This window comes from Ustilago hordei, assembly GCF_900519145.1.
Source record: "Ustilago hordei strain Uho2 genome assembly, contig: UHO2_contig_06, whole genome shotgun sequence".
NCBI classification, from domain to species: Eukaryota; Fungi; Basidiomycota; class Ustilaginomycetes; order Ustilaginales; family Ustilaginaceae; genus Ustilago; species Ustilago hordei.
The window spans coordinates 929,705-953,449 of record NW_024545253.1 but is presented as its reverse complement, the minus strand read 5'-3'; the positions used below and the strand labels follow the sequence as shown (position 1 = coordinate 953,449).

General features: G+C 52.5%; 7 protein-coding genes and 1 non-coding gene across 8 annotated transcripts; 3 read left to right on the top strand and 5 right to left on the bottom strand.

Moving 5' to 3' along the window:
• Positions 1-800: 800 nt before the first annotated feature.
• Positions 801-1,371, top strand: UHO2_03757 (uncharacterized protein; the record flags this gene model as incomplete). Its single annotated transcript, XM_041554363.1, has 2 exons — positions 801-1,048; positions 1,224-1,371. 2 exons carry the CDS (start codon positions 801-803, stop codon positions 1,369-1,371), a joined length of 396 nt encoding a protein of 131 aa, XP_041410297.1.
• A 546-nt stretch (positions 1,372-1,917) lies between these two features.
• Positions 1,918-5,790, bottom strand: UHO2_03756 (uncharacterized protein; the record flags this gene model as incomplete). The annotated part of the gene is made up of 1 exon (XM_041554362.1): positions 1,918-5,790. The coding sequence occupies one exon, from the start codon at positions 5,788-5,790 to the stop codon at positions 1,918-1,920; it is 3,873 nt and encodes a 1,290-aa protein (XP_041410296.1).
• Positions 5,791-11,992: 6,202 nt separating this feature from the next.
• Positions 11,993-14,038, top strand: UHO2_03755 (uncharacterized protein; the record flags this gene model as incomplete). Its single annotated transcript, XM_041554361.1, has 1 exon — positions 11,993-14,038. One exon carries the CDS (start codon positions 11,993-11,995, stop codon positions 14,036-14,038), a length of 2,046 nt encoding a protein of 681 aa, XP_041410295.1.
• Positions 14,039-14,455: 417 nt separating this feature from the next.
• UHO2_03754 (uncharacterized protein) lies at positions 14,456-14,910 on the bottom strand (the record flags this gene model as incomplete). The annotated part of the gene is made up of 2 exons (XM_041554360.1): positions 14,456-14,640; positions 14,730-14,910. The coding sequence occupies 2 exons, from the start codon at positions 14,908-14,910 to the stop codon at positions 14,456-14,458; spliced, it is 366 nt and encodes a 121-aa protein (XP_041410294.1).
• Positions 14,911-15,444: 534 nt separating this feature from the next.
• On the bottom strand, positions 15,445-17,049 carry UHO2_03753 (uncharacterized protein; the record flags this gene model as incomplete). Its single annotated transcript, XM_041554359.1, has 1 exon — positions 15,445-17,049. One exon carries the CDS (start codon positions 17,047-17,049, stop codon positions 15,445-15,447), a length of 1,605 nt encoding a protein of 534 aa, XP_041410293.1.
• Positions 17,050-18,849: 1,800 nt separating this feature from the next.
• UHO2_10173 lies at positions 18,850-18,964 on the bottom strand. The gene has a single exon (XR_005960681.1). It is a non-coding gene; the product is annotated as a ribosomal RNA (ribosomal RNA).
• Positions 18,965-19,206: 242 nt separating this feature from the next.
• Positions 19,207-20,223, bottom strand: UHO2_03752 (uncharacterized protein; the record flags this gene model as incomplete). Its single annotated transcript, XM_041554358.1, has 4 exons — positions 19,207-19,281; positions 19,398-19,708; positions 19,852-19,936; positions 20,059-20,223. The coding sequence occupies 4 exons, from the start codon at positions 20,221-20,223 to the stop codon at positions 19,207-19,209; spliced, it is 636 nt and encodes a 211-aa protein (XP_041410292.1).
• Positions 20,224-21,116: 893 nt separating this feature from the next.
• UHO2_03751 (uncharacterized protein) lies at positions 21,117-23,657 on the top strand (the record flags this gene model as incomplete). Its single annotated transcript, XM_041554357.1, has 1 exon — positions 21,117-23,657. One exon carries the CDS (start codon positions 21,117-21,119, stop codon positions 23,655-23,657), a length of 2,541 nt encoding a protein of 846 aa, XP_041410291.1.
• Between the last annotated feature and the right edge of the window lie 88 nt (positions 23,658-23,745).

Below are 23,745 nucleotides of genomic sequence, written 5' to 3'. Positions count from 1 at the left end.
CCAGCTGCAAGCTCGGCAAACAAGCACAGAGCCTGACTCCCTTGTCCTTTCTCCGCCTCTTGTCTTGTCTTACAATACCCTGCTTCGTTTTCGATCTCTTGTTGACATTGCAACGGTAGAAAGAGTTCCCAGAAACGGCTCGACAACAAGTTGGAAAGCAAGAGTCTCCTCATATTCGACGCAAAAGCGTGATACCCATGGATCCCACTGTTTTGGCTGAACTTGCCGGTCATCAGAGCCTTGATGGGTGAGTTTTCCGCCACTTGACAATGCAATTGCGGTTGCCATGGATCTTGTTGCTCACGATTTGCTTCTTTTTGACTTATCATAACAGAACGGATCTCCGTCAGCCATCGGGTGATGCATAGACCCCCTTTATTTCCGAGACGATCCCTCCCACTTTCGCCATCATCGTCCCTCTCTGGGGCGCGGCCTCTCCCCCCCATCTCCTCCGTAACATTACTTTTCTTTGTTCTACCTTTTTCCTCCGTGTTCTTTATGTTTTGTTTTCTTTTGGCATTCCTGCGCCAATCATATGATTCTCTCTTTAAATGCTTGCTACTCGAGCTCGCGATCGTGCTTGTGCTGTGCGACATGGGCTGTGATAGTCGTCGGTGGGACGATAAAAGGTCAAATGAAGTTGACAGCACATCGAACCCACACTGTAGCCCTTCCTTTCATCTTTTCCTTCCTCGTACTGCCCCCTTATTACCCCTCTCTCCCTCTTCCTTCCGCTCTACAACTTTCTAACCCTTAGCATCACCACCACCAATATTAAATCCTTCAGGGTAGTCAGCAAGATGTTCAACCGAATCCCAATCCTCGCTCTCGCCCTAACTCTCGCCGTCCTCTTTAGCAACCTGATGATGGTGGTTGAAGCTAAAACTCAGAGGGTTGGAGACGAATGTAACTGGAAAAGGAACTGTCAGCAATACGCTGATGGTGTAGGTCCAGATTGGGCAAAGGGTGAAATCACTTGTGCCGTTCCCCAGGGGAACAGTCCTGAAACTTGTGGTTCTGGCGATGATCGTCGAACAGATTTCTATGGGTATGTATACTCAAACCTTTCCTCTCACTTTTCCTGGCTGAAGGCACTGACGGATGTGCTTTTCTCTCGTCGATATACGGACGCCTCTTGCTTACAACTCGCTGTTTGTTGGTGTTTCATCTGCGTTCGCTACACCACGTTCTCGCTACGCTTACTCTTGCCTCACCGCAAACAGAACCTGCAAAGCAGTGGGAACCCTCGAAGCGACAGAATACGGTTGTCCATGTGGAGTCCACGGTGCTGATTGTCCCGCTACTAGCCCTTTCAGCAGAATCTTTTGGCCTCAGGACTGGATGAAGAATGCTTGGGCTCAAATTAACTAAACTTGTCCTCCATGCTCCTCTTCACATCAAATCTTTCTCTGCATCTCAAGCTCTCGCACATCAGCCTTATCACAGACACATCGCACACATATGTGTAGAGATAAAGCTGTCAAGTATCGTCGACATTGTATCTTTTCTACCCCGCTACCAACACTACGTCATGTTCGTTCGTAATACATTGCTTCCCTTCCTTCCGCTGCTCAGTTTGACCAATGATACGAGCGAATTGTGTGCTGGAACGGACTTAGGGTTAAGGCTTGGGTTCTAGTGTGTGTGTGTACCGACTCTGATTGTGAAAGGGTACGTCAGATCTGGGTTTTGAGAGAAATGGTGATACTGTGCTCGCAAGGAGCTGTCTGATGATATACAATTGCGAGAGGTTGCTGATTATTGTACATCGAGAGATGCAAGCAGGATACTCGACTAAACGGACATAAAGCATGCGGATGCGACCCATATCACGACAAAGCACAGTGCAGAATTGTAAACGAGCCTGCTGGTTGAGGATATTGGACAGCACCTGCCCAACCGGTGTCTTCCAGCGATCTAGCTTGGACGAGGTCGATTCGCCGCTCTCTGCGAAGGATCGAGTGGCATAGGCGTGATCATCAGCCTGCCGACACCAGAACCGTTGAAGACGGGAGGCGCCATCGTGAGCCTCTTTAAAGGCGCCGCTGCTGCTGAGGTCGGCTTTGGTTTGTCATTCCCATTCGCATTTGAAGCAGTGCTAGTCTTGAGGATCGTCGTCTTTGGCGACACGCGTGGAGTTGCGCGGTTTGTTCCTCTCGGCGTTGCAGCTGCCTTCGTCCGATTGCTTCCAGCATCACCCTCTTCGTAGATAAATCGACCGAGATTGGCCGCAACAACAGTAGCGCTCTTGCGTGGCGCTGCTGTCCGATTCCCCCGCGGTGTACCTGAGCTGCTATGGGCAGATGGAGCCGCAGGCCGTGAGCGCGGTGGCTGTGGCGGTGACGTTCCTCCCCAAAAGTCACTTTCGAAATTCGACCCTCCAACAGCCGGTGTCCTGTTATAACGCTGGCAAACCTCGAAGTAGCATGGAGCATACTTGGTGAATTCTGCGTTCTCCTTTTCCAGAATCGATCGCGCGAGAGCTAAGCTGTTCGGCCTGAAGACAGCCATATCCCAGAGGATACTCACATTGACCAAGAAGTCTTGAGACCTGTTCTCCTTTCGTGCTAGGTCTGCATCCACCTTCTGCAAGTCACGAAAGCAAGAGTCGACCGCATCCGTGGACTTGCCCTCATCGATCTCGAAATCGCCTTCATCCTCTTCTGCGGGCGCGTTCCCACCGTTGCGAGTATTGCGGGCATTCGCAGACCAGCTTGTAGCATTAAGCGGCGCGTCGTCATCCGTGTCGTCGTCGGGGTGAAAGTCCTCGTCAAACATCTCAGCAGGGATCTCCTCGATGGTTCCAGTGTCGCTTGTCGGCTGGCCTCGAGCATCTTGAGGGCTGAGACTGACGTTCGAGATGTCGTGAACATCTTCGTCGTATTCGGCAAAGTCCTCATCTCTTGCTTGCCTTGGTTGCTTGCTGGGATTCTTGGCTTTTGCAGCCCCCGCATTCGAAGCCCCAGTCTCGAACTGCATATACACCTTCCTCGACCCATTCAGGACCTTGTGAGCGTGTTCGCCGACGTGCAGGTAGCTGGTGTTAAATCCTGCTCGGTTTCGTACATCCCGGAGACGTAAGGCCTTCTCAGAGACAAGATGCTCGAAGAGTCGGTGGATCTCAGCCTTGGGTAGCTTTGAGCCAGCACCGTGCATCTCAGCCTTGTCGTGGCCTGCTTCGCGGACCTTCTTGACTTTGCTACCGTGGAAGACGTCAACGCAGTGTGGCAGCGTCCAGGTGCTTCTCTTTCCTGTGATGGCTTGGACCAGCTTGACGGCCTTGATTGCGTGCTCGGAGACGTCCTCGGTGCGGATAGATCCGGTCTTGCGACAGCAATTGTCGCACGTGCTCGCGCATCCCTCGGGAGAGAAGTCTTCGCCAAAGTAGCGCAAGACCTGAACGCGGCGACAATCGATCTCGTTCTTGCAGAAACGCGAGATCTGGTCGAGCGACTCGAGCGCCCGGTCCTTTGCCTCTTGTGTCTTGCCCTCCTCTTTCTCGATCATCGACCGCATCTTCGAGATGTCGCCGAAGCTGTAGTACAAAATGCAGACAGATTGTTTGCCATCGCGTCCTGCTCTGCCCGTCTCCTGATAGTAGCCTTCGAGAGACTTTGGTACCGAGTGATGTATGACGAACCGTACGTCGGGTTTATCGATACCCATGCCGAAAGCGATGGTGGCGACGATGACCTGAAACTCGTTCTTCTGCCATCGTTGCTGCACCATGGCGCGATCGTCGGCGCTAAGCTTAGCATGGTAGTGGTGCGCCGATATGCCATATTGGGTGCTAAGATCGTGAGCCACTGTCTCGCATGACTCGCGGCTGAAGCAGTAGATGATACCGCACTGCCCCTTGTGAGATGTCAGGATGAGACTAGAGATCTCCTCCATCGCCTTCACATTCGTCTTAGGCTTTTTGCGCACCTGGTACTCTAAATTCGGTCGGTTGAAGCTTTGCGAAATGTGTTCCACATTCTTCATCCTCAGGCACTCCTTAACATCTTTGATGACACGTGCATTAGCCGTGGCGGTCAGGGCCATGATAGGCACGTCCGGGTAGCTTAGGCGCAGCTCGCCGAGCTCGGTATAGTGAGGTCGAAAGTCGTGGCCCCATTGACTGACGCAATGGGCTTCGTCGACAATGAAACGGGCGATCTTCTTCTGTCGGTACAGGTCATTGAAAAGGGTCTTGGCCTGTCCAGACTGACGAATGTACTCCGGCGTTAGGTAGAGCAGTCGTATATTGCCAGCGATAGCGGCTTGGCACACCTTGTTCTTGTCCGCTGACGACATGTCTCCGGTGAGTTTCGTGGCGGGAATTCTCAGAGAGATGAGGTGCCGCACCTGATCCTGAATGAGCGAAAGGAGCGGGGACACGACAACAGTGAGGCCATCGGTCTTACCCTGCATTACGCAGGCAGGAAGCTGGTAGCAGAGCGACTTACCGCCGCCTGTTGGCATGAGTACAAAGACATCTCTTGCGTTAAGGATGTGGTTGATCGCCTCGAGCTGATGCGCCCGAAAAAGTTTCAACTTGAATCTGTGCCGCAACTCGTACCAGACGCTCCTAGTCCAAGGATATGTAGGCATCTGTAGCCTCGCCTTCTTGGTCAAGGGTTTCTGCAAAGAAGGGCCTCGCTCTGCAATCTGTACTTCAGCAGGGAGGTCTTCGTCGTCCTCGTCATCACAAACATCGTCGACCAGGTCCTGCACTTGCACCTCGTTGCGAGCGGTGCCGCCAGGGGCTTCCTCTTCAAAATTATCAGCGTCGTCAATGACGATAGGTGTGGGCCCGCTCTCGCTGGTTGAATGCGCCACACCTGGGTTCGCGGGAGGTAAGCGGTCGGCTTCAGGTGAACGACTGCAGACCGACGACCAATCCTCGTCATCGTCGCTGTTCACGATGCGAACACCGGGATGCAGAGCGGCGAATGGGTCTTGCGGTGCTGGGTTTTGTACACTTTTGTCTGAAGGAGTGGTGGCGGCTGAGGCTAGTCCAGGAAGAAGCCAAGAGGACGAAGCGGAGTTTGTTGCGTCTGTTGCATTCTCCCGGCTAGGCGCGGTTACGATGTTCCCTCCAACGACTTGAAAGGAGCTAGACTCGGCTCGGGTGGTGAAGCTTAACTGAGCAGGAAGCCCGTTTTGCCCGTCAAGAGAAGATGCCGGGGTAGGTCGATTGGATGGTAGAGGAGTAGTCGGCTGCCGGGTGGCGGAGGATGGTTTCACGGATAGGGATGCAGAAGGCTCGCCAGCGGGGTTACGGCCCAAGAGGGCATCTGCGATCTTCGCAAGCAAGTCCTGGAAGCGTTTGATGCTCTCCGCGTGATCGATCCACCGGCACCAAGCATCCTTTCCATGCCATCCTTGCTCCAGCTGATCGAAACTCCGTACACGATTCATGAACATTTGTTGGTGGCTGCGGAACAAGTCCATCAGCTCTTCGTCTGAGTAGTGATCATAGGAAGGATCATGGGCTGACGAGGACGGGACCGGGGATGAGCTGCGCATAGATGCAGGCCGATGAAGTGAGCCGCTGGGGCTTGGATGCGGATCTCGTTTGGACGTAGATGCCGGAGATGGGTGTAGCTCGCTGCTGCGGGGTCGCTTCGGGGCTGATGCGGGTTGCTCAGCCTCTACGGTGCTTCTTTTAGGAGAAGGTCGTTCTCTAGAAGCGCATGGCTTCACATCAGCGAAGTCAGTGTCATCATCGAAAAGGTCTATCGTTTCAGACCCGCTGTGCTCTTGCCGACGATAGGGAAAGTTCGGTGGCGCCTGCAGTGAGGACATAGCTGCTTGACGCCTTCAACCGAAACCGCCACGGCTTCACCTGTAAAGACGAACGCGAGAGGCTCCGTACTGTTGGAAGGCGGTGGAAGTCTCAGTAAGAGACGGGGGGGTGTGCAGATCACGACTTTGGATGCCCTGCCGATGGTGTGTTGTTGGCTGCTGTAGACGTCAAAGCGAGATGGTTGGCTGAGCAACCTGGTTGGTGCGCTGAGCTGAGCAGCTGAGTGAGCGGAGAGATGGTGACTGCAATGATACGAACTGCGGAAGCAGACCAAACCAGAGTAAGGATTGCTTCCAGGGCCTTCCAAGGACGATGAAGCAGCTACAGTCGCGGAGAGAGCTGAGCACCGGCGGGTATCTGAGCGGAACAGCAGGGCCAACGAGGCTCGCAGTCAAGACTTGTGCCGCGCAGGTTGGTCGGAGAAAGAATACAAGCGGATCTCAGGGTTGCAGGAGGTGGTGTTGCCGATACGGAGAAGCGCAGTGTCGAGACAAGGTGTTGGCGGGCTAGCTGTCTTCGGCGTGGGATGATGGTGGTTGGAAGAAGGGTTGGCGGTGGTCGCAGGCGTTGCTTGAGTGTTGCGAGGTGGAGAGGGTGATGAGGGAAGGGTAGACAGCTCGCGAATCGAATGGTGAGTGTGATAATGACAAAAAGATCGTCTGACGACTGAGCCGGTGATGTTCGGGAAGATGGATGTGAAATAGCGGAAGAAGGCTAGTTAATTAAGCTGAACTGCGTTGCAACTCATATGTTAATGTGCTGCGCCTTGGAACGGCCAAAAAGAAGACAAGGCCGTGTGTGTGACTCGCCAAAAAGTGTTAATTCCGGACTTGCCACTAGAAAATAGTTGAAGATGCGTCGGCATCTCAAGCAAGATGCACATGTTACGGCCGAGACATTGAGACACGGGAGGCTCACGTAAGCGAGAAGTACAATGAGGTACGTAATTGTTGTCATGGTGACAGCACAGTGGCACCCGGTATCATAGCAACACAGGAGTACAAATGAAGAGACACATCCTGCCTCGAATAGGACCAGAGCAGTGAATGGAGTATATATATGTGTTTGTCATTCAGTCTCACACCATGAAAACCAAGCATTACATAGAACATACGGCTGTGGTAAAGGGAGTCTGATCGTGACCCTGATAACGCCGTATATTAATTGTTATCTTCATTTGATTAAGAGTCTGAAGAAGCTATCACCGAGCTAACTGAAACTCGCCAACAACCATGGTAGAAGACACCGAAACGAGGACCAAAGGAAGCAGAAAAGGCAAGAACACCCAGGTTCGGGTCGACAATAATGCCACGAGCGAGAATGAGCCGGAGGCCATCAACGATGAAGCCGACGAAGACACCGATTCCGACTCCGACTTTGATGATGGCGACAAGCGATATAACTTTCGCACCCTAGCAAAGCTCCTCGAACCCGTGCCAAAGCTCACGTCACGAAACTATCATAGCTGGAGCGCTCACGTGAAATCTTTCCTCCGATCCATGCCTCATGCGATGAAACATCTCGAGGGAACGTATGACAAGAAACACCCGAAATGGAGCCGCTCCCTCGACGATGCTTTAATCAACGCCCTGCGTGGAACAATCGACACTACCGGAGAACACAATGTAAATTACCTCGTTCTAGATGTAATCAAGGAGTACCTTACTTTCAACCAAGTATGGAGAAAGATCGAAAATGGCCTCACGAATGAAGCCACCAAGACGTCTTACAGACTTGTGCTTATCTCGCAACTCAACGATACAAAGATGTTTAACTCGGACACCAGAAAGCTAATTCAAGAGATCCGGTCCATACAAACTGAAAGCAGTCTCCTCGGCAAACCATTCGCCGATGATACATTGTTCTCGGCTCTGCAGAAATGCACGATCCGGCATCCGGTGTACAAGGAGACAGTTGCCACCGTCCATCAAATCGATTTCAACGCCCTTGCTACTGCACTAAGCATCCGGCAGACCGCTGTTGAGAGCGTCCCCGCACAAAGGATCGACCCTCGACAAGCCAGTGCTAGAACCGCCGGCAACGACGATCAAAACGAACGGGCCGGAGAGACCGAAGCCGAAGCCGACAACAGCCACGCGAGCTCGAGGAACGCAAGCAAATCACGCCGAATCCGATGCTGGGTCTGCAAGCAACCGGGACATGGTATCAGTCAATGTGACGCCTTGGTTACCATTCCCAAGGACTCCCCCCTCGCTGAACCTAAATAGGAAGCGTGGTGCTCCCTCACCCTCCCAATAAAATGGCAGGACCCCTCGAACACAAAAGAAACAGCTCATTGGATCTTGGACTCGGGGGCGAGTTACCATATGGTGAACGACTACAGCATGCTCATCCACCCGAGAACTTGCCGAAAGCGGATAATTACCGCCGGAAGCGAGGTCTTGGAAGCGGCAGCTATAGGAGATGCAAGCATATCAACAGATTACGGGGAAATCTCTCTGCAAAATGTATTGTATGTAAAGCACCTTAATGTTAACCTTCTGTCAACAAATTCATTAACGGATGAAGGAGCACGAGTGATATTGGACACAACTGGCAGCCAAATTTTTCTAACAAACGGCATGACACTTAAGATTGCAAAGAATCGCGAGCGAGGACTTCTGGAGTTCCGAGGCGACACATGGCAAGAAAGCGCAATGGCCACATCAGCACCATTGTTTGAAGGTGTTGATGAGGAGTTCGAGCATATTGAGAATGAGCCGAAAGTTTCAAAGCAACAACTATGGCATGAGCGTCTCAGGCACCCAGGAAGAGATAAAGCTAAGGCGATCACAACCAAGTTAAAGGATAAGCATACCATGAAATTGGATCCAAACACCGCTCTGACATGTGAGCAGTGCATACGATCCAAGAGCACAAGCGCTCGGATGGGGAAAGGTAGCGGCGAAAGAGCCGTAGGGCCCCTGGATCTTATCCACGTCGATCTAATAATAGACTCGTCCCATGTGACAGAGTACGCATGCACGTTGGTGCTGGTCGACGATCATAGCAAGTATGTGTATGCACAGCCATTGACACGAAAGAGTCATGCCTTTATGCAACTTAAAAGGATTGTTTCGTTCCTGGAGACACAGACGGATCGGAAGCTAAAAGCGATCCGATCCGATCAAGGAACGGAATGGAAAAGCAATGATGCATTAGAATGGTCTTTAGAAAAGGGCATAGAGTTGCAAACCACCGTAGGGTACAACAGCAAACAAAATGGATGGGTAGAAAGAATGAACAGGACCCTTGGAGAGAAGATGAGAACGTTGCTAATGCAGAGGAGACTACCAAAGAAGTTCTGGCCATATGCGATCAGAGCTGCGGCGTTCAAAATAAACCTCACTCCGAGCATTGATAATGAATTCCCTTATCAAGCAATGTTTGGCAAGTCGCCGGAACGAGCTTTAAAGCTCCTACGAGTGTTTGGTTGTCTGGCATGGGTAAACGTACCCAAAGTTAAACGGGACAACAAGAAACTGGACCAGCGAGCCGTCGCATCCATTTTCTTAGGGTACAGTCTAGAAAGGAAGGGCTGGCTCTTCTACAGCCCGGACTACAATCCGAACATCTTCTGGAGCAACTCAGCAAAATTCATGGAATCAAAGTGCTGGTCAGACAGAACAGAGTGGCGACTGGTTGACACAAAGGCACCCCCAATGATGATGACAGAGGAGAATTTCGAAGATCTAGGATACAACAAAGAAAATATATTCGACGAAACAGATGAAGAGCCACTACGAGAATACATGGATATGGAGACAGACTCGGAAGAAAGATTAAGCGAAGGAACAGCGGAGGTGATGGAACAAGGACCAATCGCCGAAACTCAAATTGACAGCAAATTCTATGGACTCATAGCGACGCGACCGGAATGGAGAAAGAACCTGGACCCAACCATACATGAAGCAATGAGTGGAAAGGACAGAAAGCACTGGGAGGAGGCCATGCGAAAGGAGCTGGATGGATTGGAGGCGATGGGCACATGGGAGATAGTCGACCTCCCAAAGGGTGCAAATACCGTCGACACACGTTGGGTACTCAAGATCAAAACCGATGCAAACCTCGTGCCGACAAAGTTCAAAGCCCGGCTCGTGGCATGAGGTTTCACTCAACGCGAGGGCATCGACTATACAGAGGTCTTTGCACCAGTAGCACCCATCCAATCCATTCGAGGGGTGATCGCTGTCGCAGCAGTACGAGATTGGGAAATGGATTCTATTGACGTAAAGCAAGCGTACCTGAACTCCACTATACACCATGATGTATACCTCAAGCCCCCAGTAGGAATCGAAATACCACCCGGAAAAGTGTTGAAGGTAGTGAAAGGACTGTACGGTCTGAAACAATCGGGCCGAGAATGGAACATTGAGTTAGACTCACATCTCCGGACGATCGGATTCCATTGCATGCCGAGCACACCATGCCTATACTCAAGAGGGACAGGCAACAAGATCACGATCATCACAGCATACGTGGACGACATGCTAATAACATCACCCAGTCGTGATGAAGTAGACCGCGCAAAGTGAGAGATCATGGACAAATGGGAGACGCAAGACAATGGAAGAATCAAAGAATTTCTGGGTATCAAGATCACACGTGATAGAAGACAGAGGAGGATATCTCTGGGTCTAACGGCATACATTAAGGAAATGGTGAACAAATGGTTAGGAGGAGCAAACGAGAAATCTTGGGTACCCATGCTGAGTGTAGCGAACGTCGCTGGAGGCGAGCGATGTGAACCTCAGCGAGCAAAGAAGTATCAAGAATTGGTCGGCCAACTATTATGGGTCTCCAACACAGCCCGACCAGATATTGCCTTTGCCGTCGGCGTATTGGCGCGATATATGTCGATCCCGATTGACAGTGCATGGAAGGCAGCCATCCACGTGGTAAAGTACCTGAACCAAACGAACGAATATCAGCTGCACCTAGGAGGGGAGACAAACGAGCACTCGGATACACTGGTAACGACGTATACCGACGCAAACTGGGCATCCGACCCCACAAATGGACGAAGAAGCACCTCGGGGTCGATAACATATGTATATGGGTGTCCAGTGAGTTGGAAATCACACGTTCAGAAGTGTGTGGCATTGTCGGCAGTCGAAGCAGAGTTTGTCGCCGCTTCCGAAGCGGTGCGAGAAACCTTATTCTTCTCATATTTGCTCCGGGATTTGGAGACCATGGACGTTCGGCCCGTACTATACACAGATAGCCAGGGGTGCATACAGGTGAGTAAAGACCCAGCCAAACATTGGAAGTTAAAGCACATCGACACATGGTATCATTTCGTTCGCGATCATGTGCAAGAGGGCGATGTGGAAATCAAATATGTCGGAACGGCAAACAACGTTGCAGATGTCTTGACAAAACCCTTACAGGGTCTTAACACCTCACGATTGGCTAGGATGATAGGACTGGAGATCCCGCCGAAGGGGGGAGTTGAAGATGCGTCGGCATCTCAAGCAAGATGCACATGTTACGGCCGAGACATTGAGACACGGGAGGCTCACGTAAGCGAGAAGTACAATGAGGTACGTAATTGTTGTCATGGTGACAGCACAGTGGCACCCGGTATCATAGCAACACAGGAGTACAAATGAAGAGACACATCCTGCCTCGAATAGGACCAGAGCAGTGAATGGAGTATATATATGTGTTTGTCATTCAGTCTCACACCATGAAAACCAAGCATTACATAGAACATACGGCTGTGGTAAAGGGAGTCTGATCGTGACCCCGATAACGCCGTATATTAATTGTTATCTTCATTTAAAATCCACGCTCTCGAAACGCGGAACGCGTCTTGTGGTTCTAAGAAATCACAAGATTTCAAGTCTTTTCTCTCGTCTGCCTTCCTAGTTGGTGTGGAGGCCGAGCTGAGCAACTCACGTGATGAGGCTATTTTCCAGCGCTCTGGAGCCTTAGAGAGCGGGAAAAAGAAAAAGAAAAGCCAAGATTCGCGAGACGCAACTTTTTCTTTTTTGACCGAAGCCTCTTCTAATTCTCGACATCATACTCGACAGCTCTACAGCATCTGATCGCCATCATCACACTCCTTCTACCTCCATTACAAGGGGGTTTAACCTCTATGCGCTTATACCTACTACTCTACGGAATCTGAAGCTGTCCTGATAGTCGATTGTAGACGATTCAACGGCGAGCTCAGAGGAGAGGAACAAGTCCAGGCGGATGAACGCATCGGTCGAAGCGATCCTCAATGGCGAAGCTTCCAACACGCCAGAACTTCAACACTCGCAGCATATGACTGGGGAATCCGACGATGACTCGGCTCATTCTACACCCTCGGACATGACTGTAGCTGCTCCAGGCAGTTTAGACGAGTCGTCCGCCACCACGAAGCCGGTCCGTGTTGAGGAGGAGGTACGCAAGATTCATTACATCGACACTCCTACTCAGGGCCCTCCGCCACGATCCGCGCCATCCTCGGCTCTGCCTAATGAGCAACGCCCACCCAGCACAGCGCCGATGTCGCCCTTTCGGGTTGCGGATGGATCACCTTCACTTGCACCTTCAGCTCCGAACAGCATCCCACAACCGACAGCAACAGCAACAGCAGCATCACAAGCCACACAAGCCACACCTTCGGAAACGCCGACATCAGCTTCCATCCCTACACTCCCAACCACCAGCACGGCGACCCCGGCTGCCTCTCCATCCGCACCTTCGGATCTCCCGTCCGCTGCTCTGCTCGGCAAGGCATCCGAAAGCGGTGCCGAAGTGCTCCCATCCCATCTCGCATCCACAGCACCATCTTCCGCAGCATCCACGCCCGCCTCAACGCCAGGAGCAACTCCTCAGACCTATGCTCGCAAACGAGGCAGGCCACGAAAGCACCCACTTCCCCATCCTAACAACCCTGCGCCACCTAAGACTAAGCGCAAACTCAGTACGGATGCTGCTGCCGCCAAGAACAAGGCATCCGCAAACGCTGCTGCTCGCTCTGCTGCGTCCAACGCCGCATCGCTTCTCTCTGTCCCTGATCTCGGTCGCCTCATCCCGCAAGGTTCTACATCCGAGAACGCTCAAAGCTTCATCCAGAACAACCTTCGTCTCTTTGCCGACCTCTTTGTTGCCCTTCAGAAGCAGGCAAGCACCGACAATGCAGCGCCTGACGAGGCCAACGCCGAGCTCAATGGTATCGCTCAAGCCGGCGCAGGTCAGATCACCGGTTCGGGAACTCAGCTCCCAACCTCCTCAGACAAGGCTCAAGCATCGTCCACCGCTGATGAGCCGATGCCATCAACCAGTGAGGCATCCGCAACCCCAGCCAACCCCTTAACAGACGCTGCTGCGCATCAAGCTTCTGGCAGTTCGACAGCAGCCTCCGCAACTCCGCTCGGCAAAGTCTCCGGCCCCAGCGATGCCATCCGGGACGAGATCAAGAAAAAGATGGTAGAGGTCTCCAAAGGTCGAGAAGCCATCCAAGCAGAGATGCTTCAGATGAGAGTTGATGCCAGCTTCTTCGAAACGGCTCAAAAGACGGTTGACGAGCGCATTAGCATCCTGCGCGAACGCATCGCCAGGAATTCTGCCATTCTTGAACGCGAGCGTGAAGCTACTCGCAAGGTCAGGGAAGCTACTCGCATAGCAAAGAAGGACCGCAAAGCCAGAGAGAAGAGCCTAAAAGACTCGGAGAGGGAGGAGCGTCGCCTTGCTCAGACCTTCATCCAACTCGAAAAGGAAATCGCTGCCGAAGAAGAGGAGCGTCGACGACTTGAAGAGATTGATTCAGACAACGAGGATGATGAGCAAGCGGCTGAAGCCACCGTGCATGGCGCAGCAAACGCTGATGCTCGCGCTACAAGCCCCTCGGAGGGCAGCTCTGCATCCGACATCGCAACCCCACCCGTCGGTACCGGCACTCCACCACCAGCCGATCGATCCATTGGATTCAGCGACGAAGAACTCGCCAAAGTCCTCGGCATCTCGACGAGCGAGCTCGCAGGCTTCAGTCAGACGCTTGAGCTCACCTCATTGCAGCCTTCTTCTGATCCCATCAGCCTAGAAGCCGCAGACCCAATAGAGCAATCAGACCCATCTTCCTCCATCGCTCACATTCTTTCTGCTGGGTTGGACAGTAATGAACAGCCTGCCTCTTATGCTCCGGATGCCACAGGCGACAACTTTGACATCGCTGCCTTCTTGGAGATGGCTTCTTCGTTCGGCCAAATGCCTGACGAATCGACTGCTGCGCAACAACAGCACAGCTCTTAGCTGAGTCTACCGGATTGCGCTGCTTCCACATGATATCACACTCTAAAACGACAACACGAAGATCGACACTCATCGGTTTCAACCGATCCAAAACTAGCTCTCATGCATCTTGTACTTTTACGCATTTGATCATCTCATTTTCAATCCTTAATGGCTTGTCTGATATCCCCTCCAACCCTTGTCGCAAACTGTTGCCTCGCTGGCTTAAGCAGCTTGTTGCCGTCAAGAAGACTGCTGCGGCTTTCTGTGAAAGAGCCGCGATGTTACGAGAATCACAGCTCACAAATTGGGTAGTATGCTTGTTTGAAATTGTTGCTATTATGAACGACTTGATAATCTAAAGTACAGGTTACGGGTGGCAGAGAGATCTATCGAAGTGGCGAAGCTTGGGCGAGGGGCCATGGGTGAGGGTAGACTTCAGAAGTCGGTCGCTCGTCCACCATATGTCCACTCCTTCTCATACTTGAGTGGATCGTTCTTAGGACCGCCGATCTCGCCAGTATCGGGGTTAGTCTCACCGTCGAACTCGGGTCGAGGCTTTCTTCGTGCGTCAGGATGCATGTCTCCCTTCTCTGGATCTGATGCTAGGAATGGTGATGCGTCTGTAGTACGAGAGTGAATGCGATGGAGTTCAATGTCAGCAACTAGTTGTCGAGCCAGAAATAGAAAAATCTGAGTGACTTTGACTTACTTTGCTTCTTCTTGACGAGGTTCTCGAACTCCTTCTGCTCCTGAGGTGGAAGAGGCGGTGGTCCTGGGCGCTTGAACCCGCCTGACGGCCTCAACGCCGTGGTGGCGATACCTCGACGTGCTGTGCTATAGAGCAGCGCTCTTGTGGAGATGGACGATGTTGCTGTCTTGAGTGTCAGCATCATGATAAAATAGAAGTGCGGTGTAATCGTGAAGGAAGAGGCTGAGCAGGAATGTGAAACGAGCAGAAGGCTTCGCAACCTAGTGTGGAGGTGGCGGGCTCAAATCGGGCAGAAAAGGCGTCAGATCTGCTTACGTGATGGAAGCCTAGCTGGAAACGCGTCTCTTTTTGCACAAATCGACACCAGTGCCGGATGAACCCTCTTTCACCTAGAAAAAGAAGCTTGCTTCACCATTTAACATTTGAGAGAGTTCAATGGACCTGTCAGATTCAGTATCGTCGGACTTCAGGCACAACCCAGAGATATGAAAGTTAAGATCAAGATCACTAATAGTCCCAAGGAGAAAACCCTAGACACGAACAGCAATAGAGAGATCAATGCTATATGAAACAATGAGGAGGAATCGAAAAGAACCCAGGACATATGGGAAGCAAAAAGAAAACCTAGCGATAGGGCACGGCGACAACAGATGTCATCGTGAACGAGCATAGCTGGGTCTGCAGTCAGCTATTTTGAAAGCGGGCACGCCAGCGCTTAAACGCGCGAAGTAACGCGAGCAGCGGGGCTCTGGGCAAGAGCACCGATAGCATCGCCCTGGATGTCGTTGGGGCCGAACGAGTCGCGCTCCTGGTACTTGGCCTCCTTGATGTCCTCGGACGTCGACTCCTCGTCGCCCTTGAGAAGGCTGGTGTCGATGGCCTTGGGGTTGAGGGAGAAGGAACCCTTGGGGATGAAGGTGGCGACGATGATGATCACCGAGAGGATGGTGAAGTGAACACCACCGATGTACTTGAGGCAGTCGCGGGCCTGGTTGATGGCACGGGTACCAGAGAGACCACGGAGCTGCTTGTCGACCCATCGGCCAAGGAAGGTAGAGATGACCGAGTACATGATGATGTAGAGCACGTAGAGGAAGGCCATGACAGCACCGAGGGCCGAAACGTCCTTGTCATTGGCCTCCATCCTGGCGAGGGTCGACTGGATGTAAGCAGCGAGCGAAACGTCACCAGCAGCCCAACCGTAGGAAACGGCGATGAAGACGGCAGCGAGCTTCCAGGCGGAGGAGACGGCACCCCGGACGTAGGGGAAGAAGGGCATGACCCAGACAAGGTTGAGGAGGAGGGCGTCGAGACGGAGCCAAGGCATGGGGGTGGGAACAGCCTGGGTAAAGAGCATGACGGAGAGAGCACCGAGGAGCTCACCGAAGTTGGAACCACCGACGATGATCTGCGAGTAGGAAGAAACACCGATGATCGACCTGGCATAGATGGGAGCAAGACCGTTCTCGAGGTATCGGTGACCGTAGAGAGCCAATGTGTAACCGGGAACGAGCCAGATGAATCGTCGGTCGGTAAGGACGAGGAAACCACCGTACCAGAAGGCCTTGCCGAAGGCGCGGACGCCGTCGACCATGGACATGAATATACCACGCTTCTCAACCTCGACGCGAGCAAGGCAGGACTCCTCCTCGTTGCGCTGGCTCTCACCAAGCGACGAGATGAAGATCCAAGCGCAGGCAGCGAGGGTGAAGAGGACGGGGGAGAGGAAGGCAGAGTAGTTGTAACCGAAGTGGCCGATCAAGGCAGACGAGGTGAAGGCACCAGTGGTACCGGCAACCTCGTACATGACGTGGACGAAGGCGTCCATCTTTCTGAGACGGTCTACATCACCACCAACAATGTCACGAGGGATGACACGACGGATTAGTTCGACGGTACCGTAAGAGATACCAGAGATGAAGTAGATGGGGAAGAGACCGTTGGGGCTCCAGGTACCGTACTGGGTCTTGTTATTGGCAGTCTTGTACTTCAAGACACCACCGGTGGCAGCATCAGCAATGAGGGGAATGGTAGCAATGAGACCGAAGGTGAGGACGGCAACAGCAAGGACGGAACGAGTGGGGAAACGCTTAATGAGAGGAGCGACAATGATCGAACCAATGCACTGAGCGGCGTAGTTGGTACCGGTGAGGATGGCAATCTTCTCGAAACGACGGGCGCCGAAACGCTCATTCGCCTGAGTGATGAAGGATCCGCTGTAGTACTCCAAGCCGAGCTTGTAGCACATGATAGCACCAGTATAGATGGCAATATTGCGGCGCTGTTCGGCCGTGAAGGCACTCCAGAGAGTAAGACCCATGTTGAAAGACTTTGCTGGTTGAGAAAACTTAGACTAGCAAGGTCAGTAAGGGTGAGGCGGCTCTTCCTGTAGTGAAAGGAAGATGTGATGCCGAAAGGGTGAGGTAAGGTAGGAGTGTGTGTTGAGATTGTTGCCTGGGGGGATGGAGATGGCAGGGTGATATGCTCCGGTACTTATATGTTCTGATGTCTCTTCTGGCTGTCTCCGAGGAAGAGATGCGATAGAGCTTCCTGTAGCGTATTGCTCAAGATACGCTCACCTTGCCACAGATCTGTGCGTTACAGGACATGCCAACTTTGGCCAGGATGGGGGGGGAGGACGCAGGCACAAGAGCTGAAGAATGTGTTGGAAGCGGCCCAGCAAAGGGCAGGCAGACAAAGAACATGTGGGGAACCACAAAGTTCGACGGAGTTGATGGATGACCACGTTCTCATTCTGGCAAGTCTGTCAGTTGCCTGTTCGCATGCTTTGCGACGACAGGCTGCATCAGGACTAAGCGATGCAATGTGCATTGTTGCACAGCGATACAGGACGTTTGCGAAGCGACACGGTCAACTTTGGAAGAGAAGCGGAAAAATATCAAGGACGAAAGGAGACAAGGTTCTACAGCAGAGATAAAGGCAGTTTGACAGCGAAGGGTTTGCGCAGGAACAGAAGGCAGAGCGGTATTTCGATCCGGGTTTCTTCATCGAGCTTGAATTGCAAATTGTGGAAACCTTTCTGACCACTTCTTCTTAGCTTCTAACTTAGCCCCTCTATCCTCTCTCGAGCGTAAAGAGGTCGAACTCCTTAGCATCACAGCATACTTGAGTACTAGAATTCCATAATTGATTTACTGAATCGCCTAGCGGCCCGTCTGCCGAGGTGGACGGCGTATGGCGCAGATTGTACGAGCGCCGCTAGGTTCGGGATCTACGAATGGCCGTTGGCCTTCGTGAAACCGACATTTTGCACGACACATGTCTGTGCGACCAGGAAGAAGTGATTGCGAGGTGGGTTTTGCTTTTTCGTATCCTCATTGGCGGGAACTCGGATGGAGAGGTGGCTACGAGAACGTGCGCATGGCAATGGCGAGATGGAACTTGCTGATAGGTTTACTGAAAGCCTAGAACAGCGGGGAAAGGACACTAGCATCGTTGCGTGGCTCCTGGGTTTGGCCGTCACTGGAGCAGTCTCACACTGTGAGGGCAAGGCTTGAGCCGTGGTGTTGAGCGGAAGGAGGAATGATTGACTCGTCGACACTACCAGCGAAGGATGAACTCGGGAGAGGGGAAGAACCAGACCCAGATTTTTTGTTGACAGCCAGACGTGCTTGGACCCTTTCGCAACTTGCACTGCGGTGGAGGATAATCATGGGTGTCCTGCCCACGTTGGCTTCTTGGCACTGGAAATTGCTCCTGCACTCAGCCCAAGTGACCCGCGACTTGGTTCGAGATGCGCCAAGACACACATCGTTTGGCTTGGCATTCCTAGACGCCAATTTGCGGTAAACTCTGACTCAAAACTATTAATCATTCTCGTCTGAGTCGCGTCAGGGCCCATATATAATTAGCCAAGCACGCTTGGGTCAAGGCCTCTCGCTAGACCCTTCTGCATTCCCTCCTCTCGTGAAAACAGAGCGACAACTCGTGTAACTGTGGCCTCGACGGACAGAAGCGGGGCTGAATCTCAAGAGGGGAAGATCTTTGTCCAGACTGAAGTCAGGCTCTCAGTCCTGTGGAGAAATTCAAGAAGTCTGAATAAGCAAGCAAGAAAAAGAGCGAGAAACAAAGGCAGGAAAAAGAACATGTTGAAAAAGAAAAACTGCAGCACCTAGGATTCCCGCGTGGTCCCCCACCGCAGTACTGACTAGGCGATACCTTGCTTAACTTCGCAGATCGGACGGGATGCGGTGCTTTCAAGGTTCTATGGCCGCAGATATTCAAATTAGCTTAAAATAATAATATGATTGATCTAGCCAATCTTCTTTCATTGCACGTTCACGATACATTCAGACTGCATTCTACACACACAGGAGATCGCGAAGCAAGGGCTTTGACATCCAATCGCTACGTGGCTGTAGGGTATATATAAGTGGGCACGAATGCAAAGGACAGAACGATACATGGTGAAGAGCTGATAGTCGACTGCGGGGTTTGCTCGAATCGAAAAAGCGCGCTATGCTGGCATGGTTCGAAGACGCTTGACCAGCTTGGCTTGTTCGTTTGCTGCTGTCGCTTGCTCGAGGATGGACTATAACGCGTTGCAAACAGTGAAGATTGGAAGATGACACATAAAGATGTAGAGTCAGTACGGGTCGGCTTGTGGGGCCTGCTCTTTGACCAAAGCCCGGGGGATGCGGCACTTACAACCTGGAGACTGGTGATGTCGACGACAGACTGTGTGAGGGTGTTTGCGACCTCGGCTTTCCTCTTGAGGTCCACAGCCATTGGCTTGCTCTGTTCGCGTAGCTTTTTAGCATGCTCTTTCTCTGCTACTCTTCGTTGCTCCTCTTTCCTAGCCTCGAGCGCGCGGACGACTGCTGCTCTCCTCTCCATAGCCTGTGCTCTGCGTGTTGGGAGCGCCTTGCGATAGGCAATCACTTCGGTCGTCAGTGTATTAGCCTGGTCGTTCAACACTTGCAGCCGTCGCGAAAGATCTTCATCGAATGGCTCGACTTCTGTAGCATGGAAAAAGGAAAGAGACAGCCAAGTACATAGCTCAGCTAGCATCAGTGAGCATCCCAATAAAGCCATCCTCAACGTCGAATGCCTGCTTCTGCTTTCGCAGCGTGTTCGGCATCTCGTGCTACGTTTTACGTACCTTTGCTATGCCTGGCATATTCGCTGAGTGACATGCCGTTGTAGAGCAGGTTTCGTTCGATCTTGGCTTTCGTCGCACCCGTTAGCTGTGCAGAGACGGAGGCAAAGGAATGCGACAGAGCGAGTCAGAGCTTGCCTTTCATATACTTTTCACCCCTCCGACACTGAGCATTTGAAGCCCAGAGATACAGCCAAAAACCAGACTTACCCTCTTGATTACTTTGACCACGACTGCTTTCAGCGCCTTATCACGCTCCAGCTCGCTTCCAAACTCCATTTGAGCCACTTTGTGAGCATGTTGATCGATCACTTGAAGCACATGCTCCAAGTCTGCTGGCTTGTCCAGGTTCAGACGCGGAAAGTGGCCTGACATTGTGTATGTGATTTATCCGCTCTAGCGTGATCGTAGTGGTGAGTGTCCCTGGATTTGCAGTGAATCCGATGCGCGGCTGGGCCGAAGAGCAAAAGTTTGAACGAGGCGTGGGAAGTTCTGCGTGGCGTGGGACTCTGGAGGGCGTAGACAGAGGTTCGTGATACTTGTGACGGTCAGAGGCGAGGGGTGATGGTAGTCACAAAGGTCGAGCATCATCGGCTCAGCCGACGACAACGACACTTTGGTTGGTAGAGCACACGCGCTGTTCGGAATTGCCGCCGGACGCTGTTCTCTGAAAAAGTGACATTTTCGAAAAACACGCATCTTTTTCTCACGCGTCGGATGTACCTCTCTGTGCGTGGAAACGACTCTTCTCCTCTGCTCCGTGAAGGAATGGTAATCAAGTGATTTAAAGCACGTGATGTGATCCGTGGTCGGAGATTCTGCCAAGTCATCGCGCAGCTACAAAATGCCCCTCTCTCCAATCCACCATTCGCGCAGCTGCTCGCTTAGCAGAATCTCGCCGTCTCTTTAAGTGTTTTGGTTAGCTGTATTCTTGTCTTCCCGCTCTCTTGCGCTCATCCGGCCCTCCCTTACGGCGGTCCGGGAGCCTCACGTGCCTGTGAGCACTCTCACGCTCATCCCGCAATCTTAGACCTCTCTTATGATTTCCAGTCGCCTTAGTTTATGGTATGAATTGAAGGTTCGGATTGCGGAAAAGGACCCTTTCTTTGTGTGTTCTTCGAGATCAAGCTTTTCTGCTGCACTCAGACCTTCCGTGGTCAGAACGTTTCCGCTCTTCAATCTTTTTTGCTCACCATTGTCTTCTCAAATCTCGACATCCATCAAACGAGCGAGTCTCAAGGCTCGGGCTTCCTAACAACTTCGCCAGCATGAGCGGGGACAAACTAATCGCTTCGACGCAGAAGCAGAAGAGGCCTTTCATACAGTTGCCACTCTCGTTGGCCCAGCTCGTCGATGACCGGTTCGACGAGGACCAACACGATCAGGCAGTGGATCTTTTGGAGCAGCTCACCACCGAAAGGATCAAGCCCTCCAAAAGCTTGATACAGAAGCTCGTAGCTCTGAGCCTCTGCTCGCTGGATCCCGGCCAACTCACTTCCACTTCGAGGTGGACGCTCGATCATCAACTCCATGACATCGCCGCACGGCTTTTGACACACTCGAAAAGGAACAAGAGCGATCGCGATGTGATAAAGGCCGCTTCCGCAGCGTCGGATAGACCATCGCAGACCGCCGTGCTGAAAGCAACATCACTCCTTCTTCTCCAACGCTGTAGACACAGCTCCTCACTCGATGTCAGCGGGCACGACAACTGCATGTTAGCGCGGCACGTTCTCGAAGCTTTCCCTTCTAGAAGAAAGCCGCTGGAAACTCCTATGGTTGAATCATCGAAATCGCCTCGTCGTGCCAATACAAGCTTGCCTCACTCCGACCAAGGCCATGACGATGGCTCCTTCGAACAAAGCTCCATCGAACGCTGGATTCGTACCAACTTGCACCGCGCTGAAGACATATGGGACTTGTTATGCAACCACAGATTCTCCTCTCCTGTCGAGAGCGAAGAGGTCTCCCCGGATCAAGTCGCCGAGTTCTGGATGAACGATGCAGAGCGAAGGCGATATCAGAGGCAACTGCAAACCGCAACGTCCAGCCAACAGCGTCTCGAAGATCAGCTGAGGCAGCTTCAACGTAGAAGGTCGGATCATGCATCCCCTTCTGACTCGGACGGCGAAGACACCTCCGCCGACGACGACCTGCCCGACCTTCGCATCCCCGGTCGCTCCAAGAAGCGTCCGCTTCAACCCAAAACTCAGCGCCAAAAGAAGCCTTCCCCCGCCAAACCACTCAAGCGAGCGCGCTCAAGCAAGCCGGCCCCGCTTGATTCTCAGGGCAGAGAGGCAAGCAATCGACAGATCTGCATGACCGAAGGTGCATGGCGCACTCTGGCGGTCCTTCTTGTCCTCTGGCGAGACTCTTCTCTCCTCACAACGTCGGCGAACGGAAACATGAATGACGACAAAGCCGATGCTCCCCCTCTGCTCTGGCAGTTCCCTGGCAGTCATGCAGCTCAATCGACGACTCGTCTGAAATCCAAGGCAGCCGCCAACTCGGATGGCACTGACGACATCGATCGAGCCTTGGATGTCGCATTTTCATTCCCCCGCGTCCTTCCTGCATACGCACTGTCGTCTTCCGAGACAAAGGCGGCCTCCGACCTGTTCGACACAGCCACGTCGAACGAAACTCGTGGCGACGCCCGGCGTATCTCTTCAGTGTCGCAGGCGGAGCTGCTGCACAGGCAGAGACTCACGCATCAGAAAGAAGAACGGAGCATGGCAGTACGCGCCGAGACCGCTGCACAACTGCTCTTGTCTGTCTATGATCTGGTTGAACGAAGGTACATCAACCCCGTCGCATTCGTAGAGGGAATCACGGATCGCATCAAGTTGCTACGTGCCAACGCGCTCCATTATCTTATGCTCCCGCTCCTCGATTGCCAGCCATTCGTCGTAGCGAAAGTTCTCAGCAGTTACCTGCGTGAAGCAGCTCGCACACATCCGGACCATCAGAAGACACCATCTCGCTTCCAGTTCCAGGTCCGCAGAAATGATGAGGACACGGTCGACTTCCATGCAGCGCTGGCGTATGCTGTTCCGCTCGAAGAGAAGACGAACGCGAGGCTGGCCAATGCACGAGGCACGGACCGAGACGCCAACTCTGTCAGCGACTTTTTATCACTTAACAGGCTTGAACTAGAGAACTCAGCAGAATGTAGCTTTCCATTGACTATGCCAACACGTTCCGAGAGCCGCAAACGTACCTTCGTGCAACGTCAAAGACAAACGGCGGTGAAGTCCGAGTCGAGCTTACACAAACTGGGAAAGACTTCGAGCAATGCCGACAGCAAGAATGTGGACGCGGCCGTTCTGACAGAAGAGATGAAGAAGGGTGGCTTAATAGCGTTCGCGTTCGTTCGAACATTGCAGATGGAGGCACGGGACCGTATCAACCAGGTGAAGTTTCTTGTTGCGCGGGCGATGCTTATGCTGCATGCAAGCGATGCGACTGCCTTTACGCAGCAAAAGGACGAAAAAAAGAACGAGTCGGGAAGATCAACTGAGCAACAAGAGCCCGCTTTCAAGGCCTTCCTTTCGGAACTAAGTGAAGCGCTTGACCAAGACGCTGTCGAGTTCAAGAACTGCTTGTCAGCAATGAAGTCGCACGTCTCCAGGGATAACGCTGTGCGACATCAACTTGCTACCTCAAGTCAGGGAACCCCCTTCGGCACCAAGTCCGATTTGCCAGCTTTGCCATCGTTCGAGGCAATGGTGAAGCGATGCGAGGGTTGTTGTGTTGCTGCTCAAAATCTGGCTCTTTCCACGCGGCTAATGAAGGAATCTGTGCCTTAAGCATCATCACATATAGTCAAGATCAAACAATCCAGTGCTGCGACAAGCATTTCTGTCACTACACAAAAGCTCAAAGAACGGCAGGCTG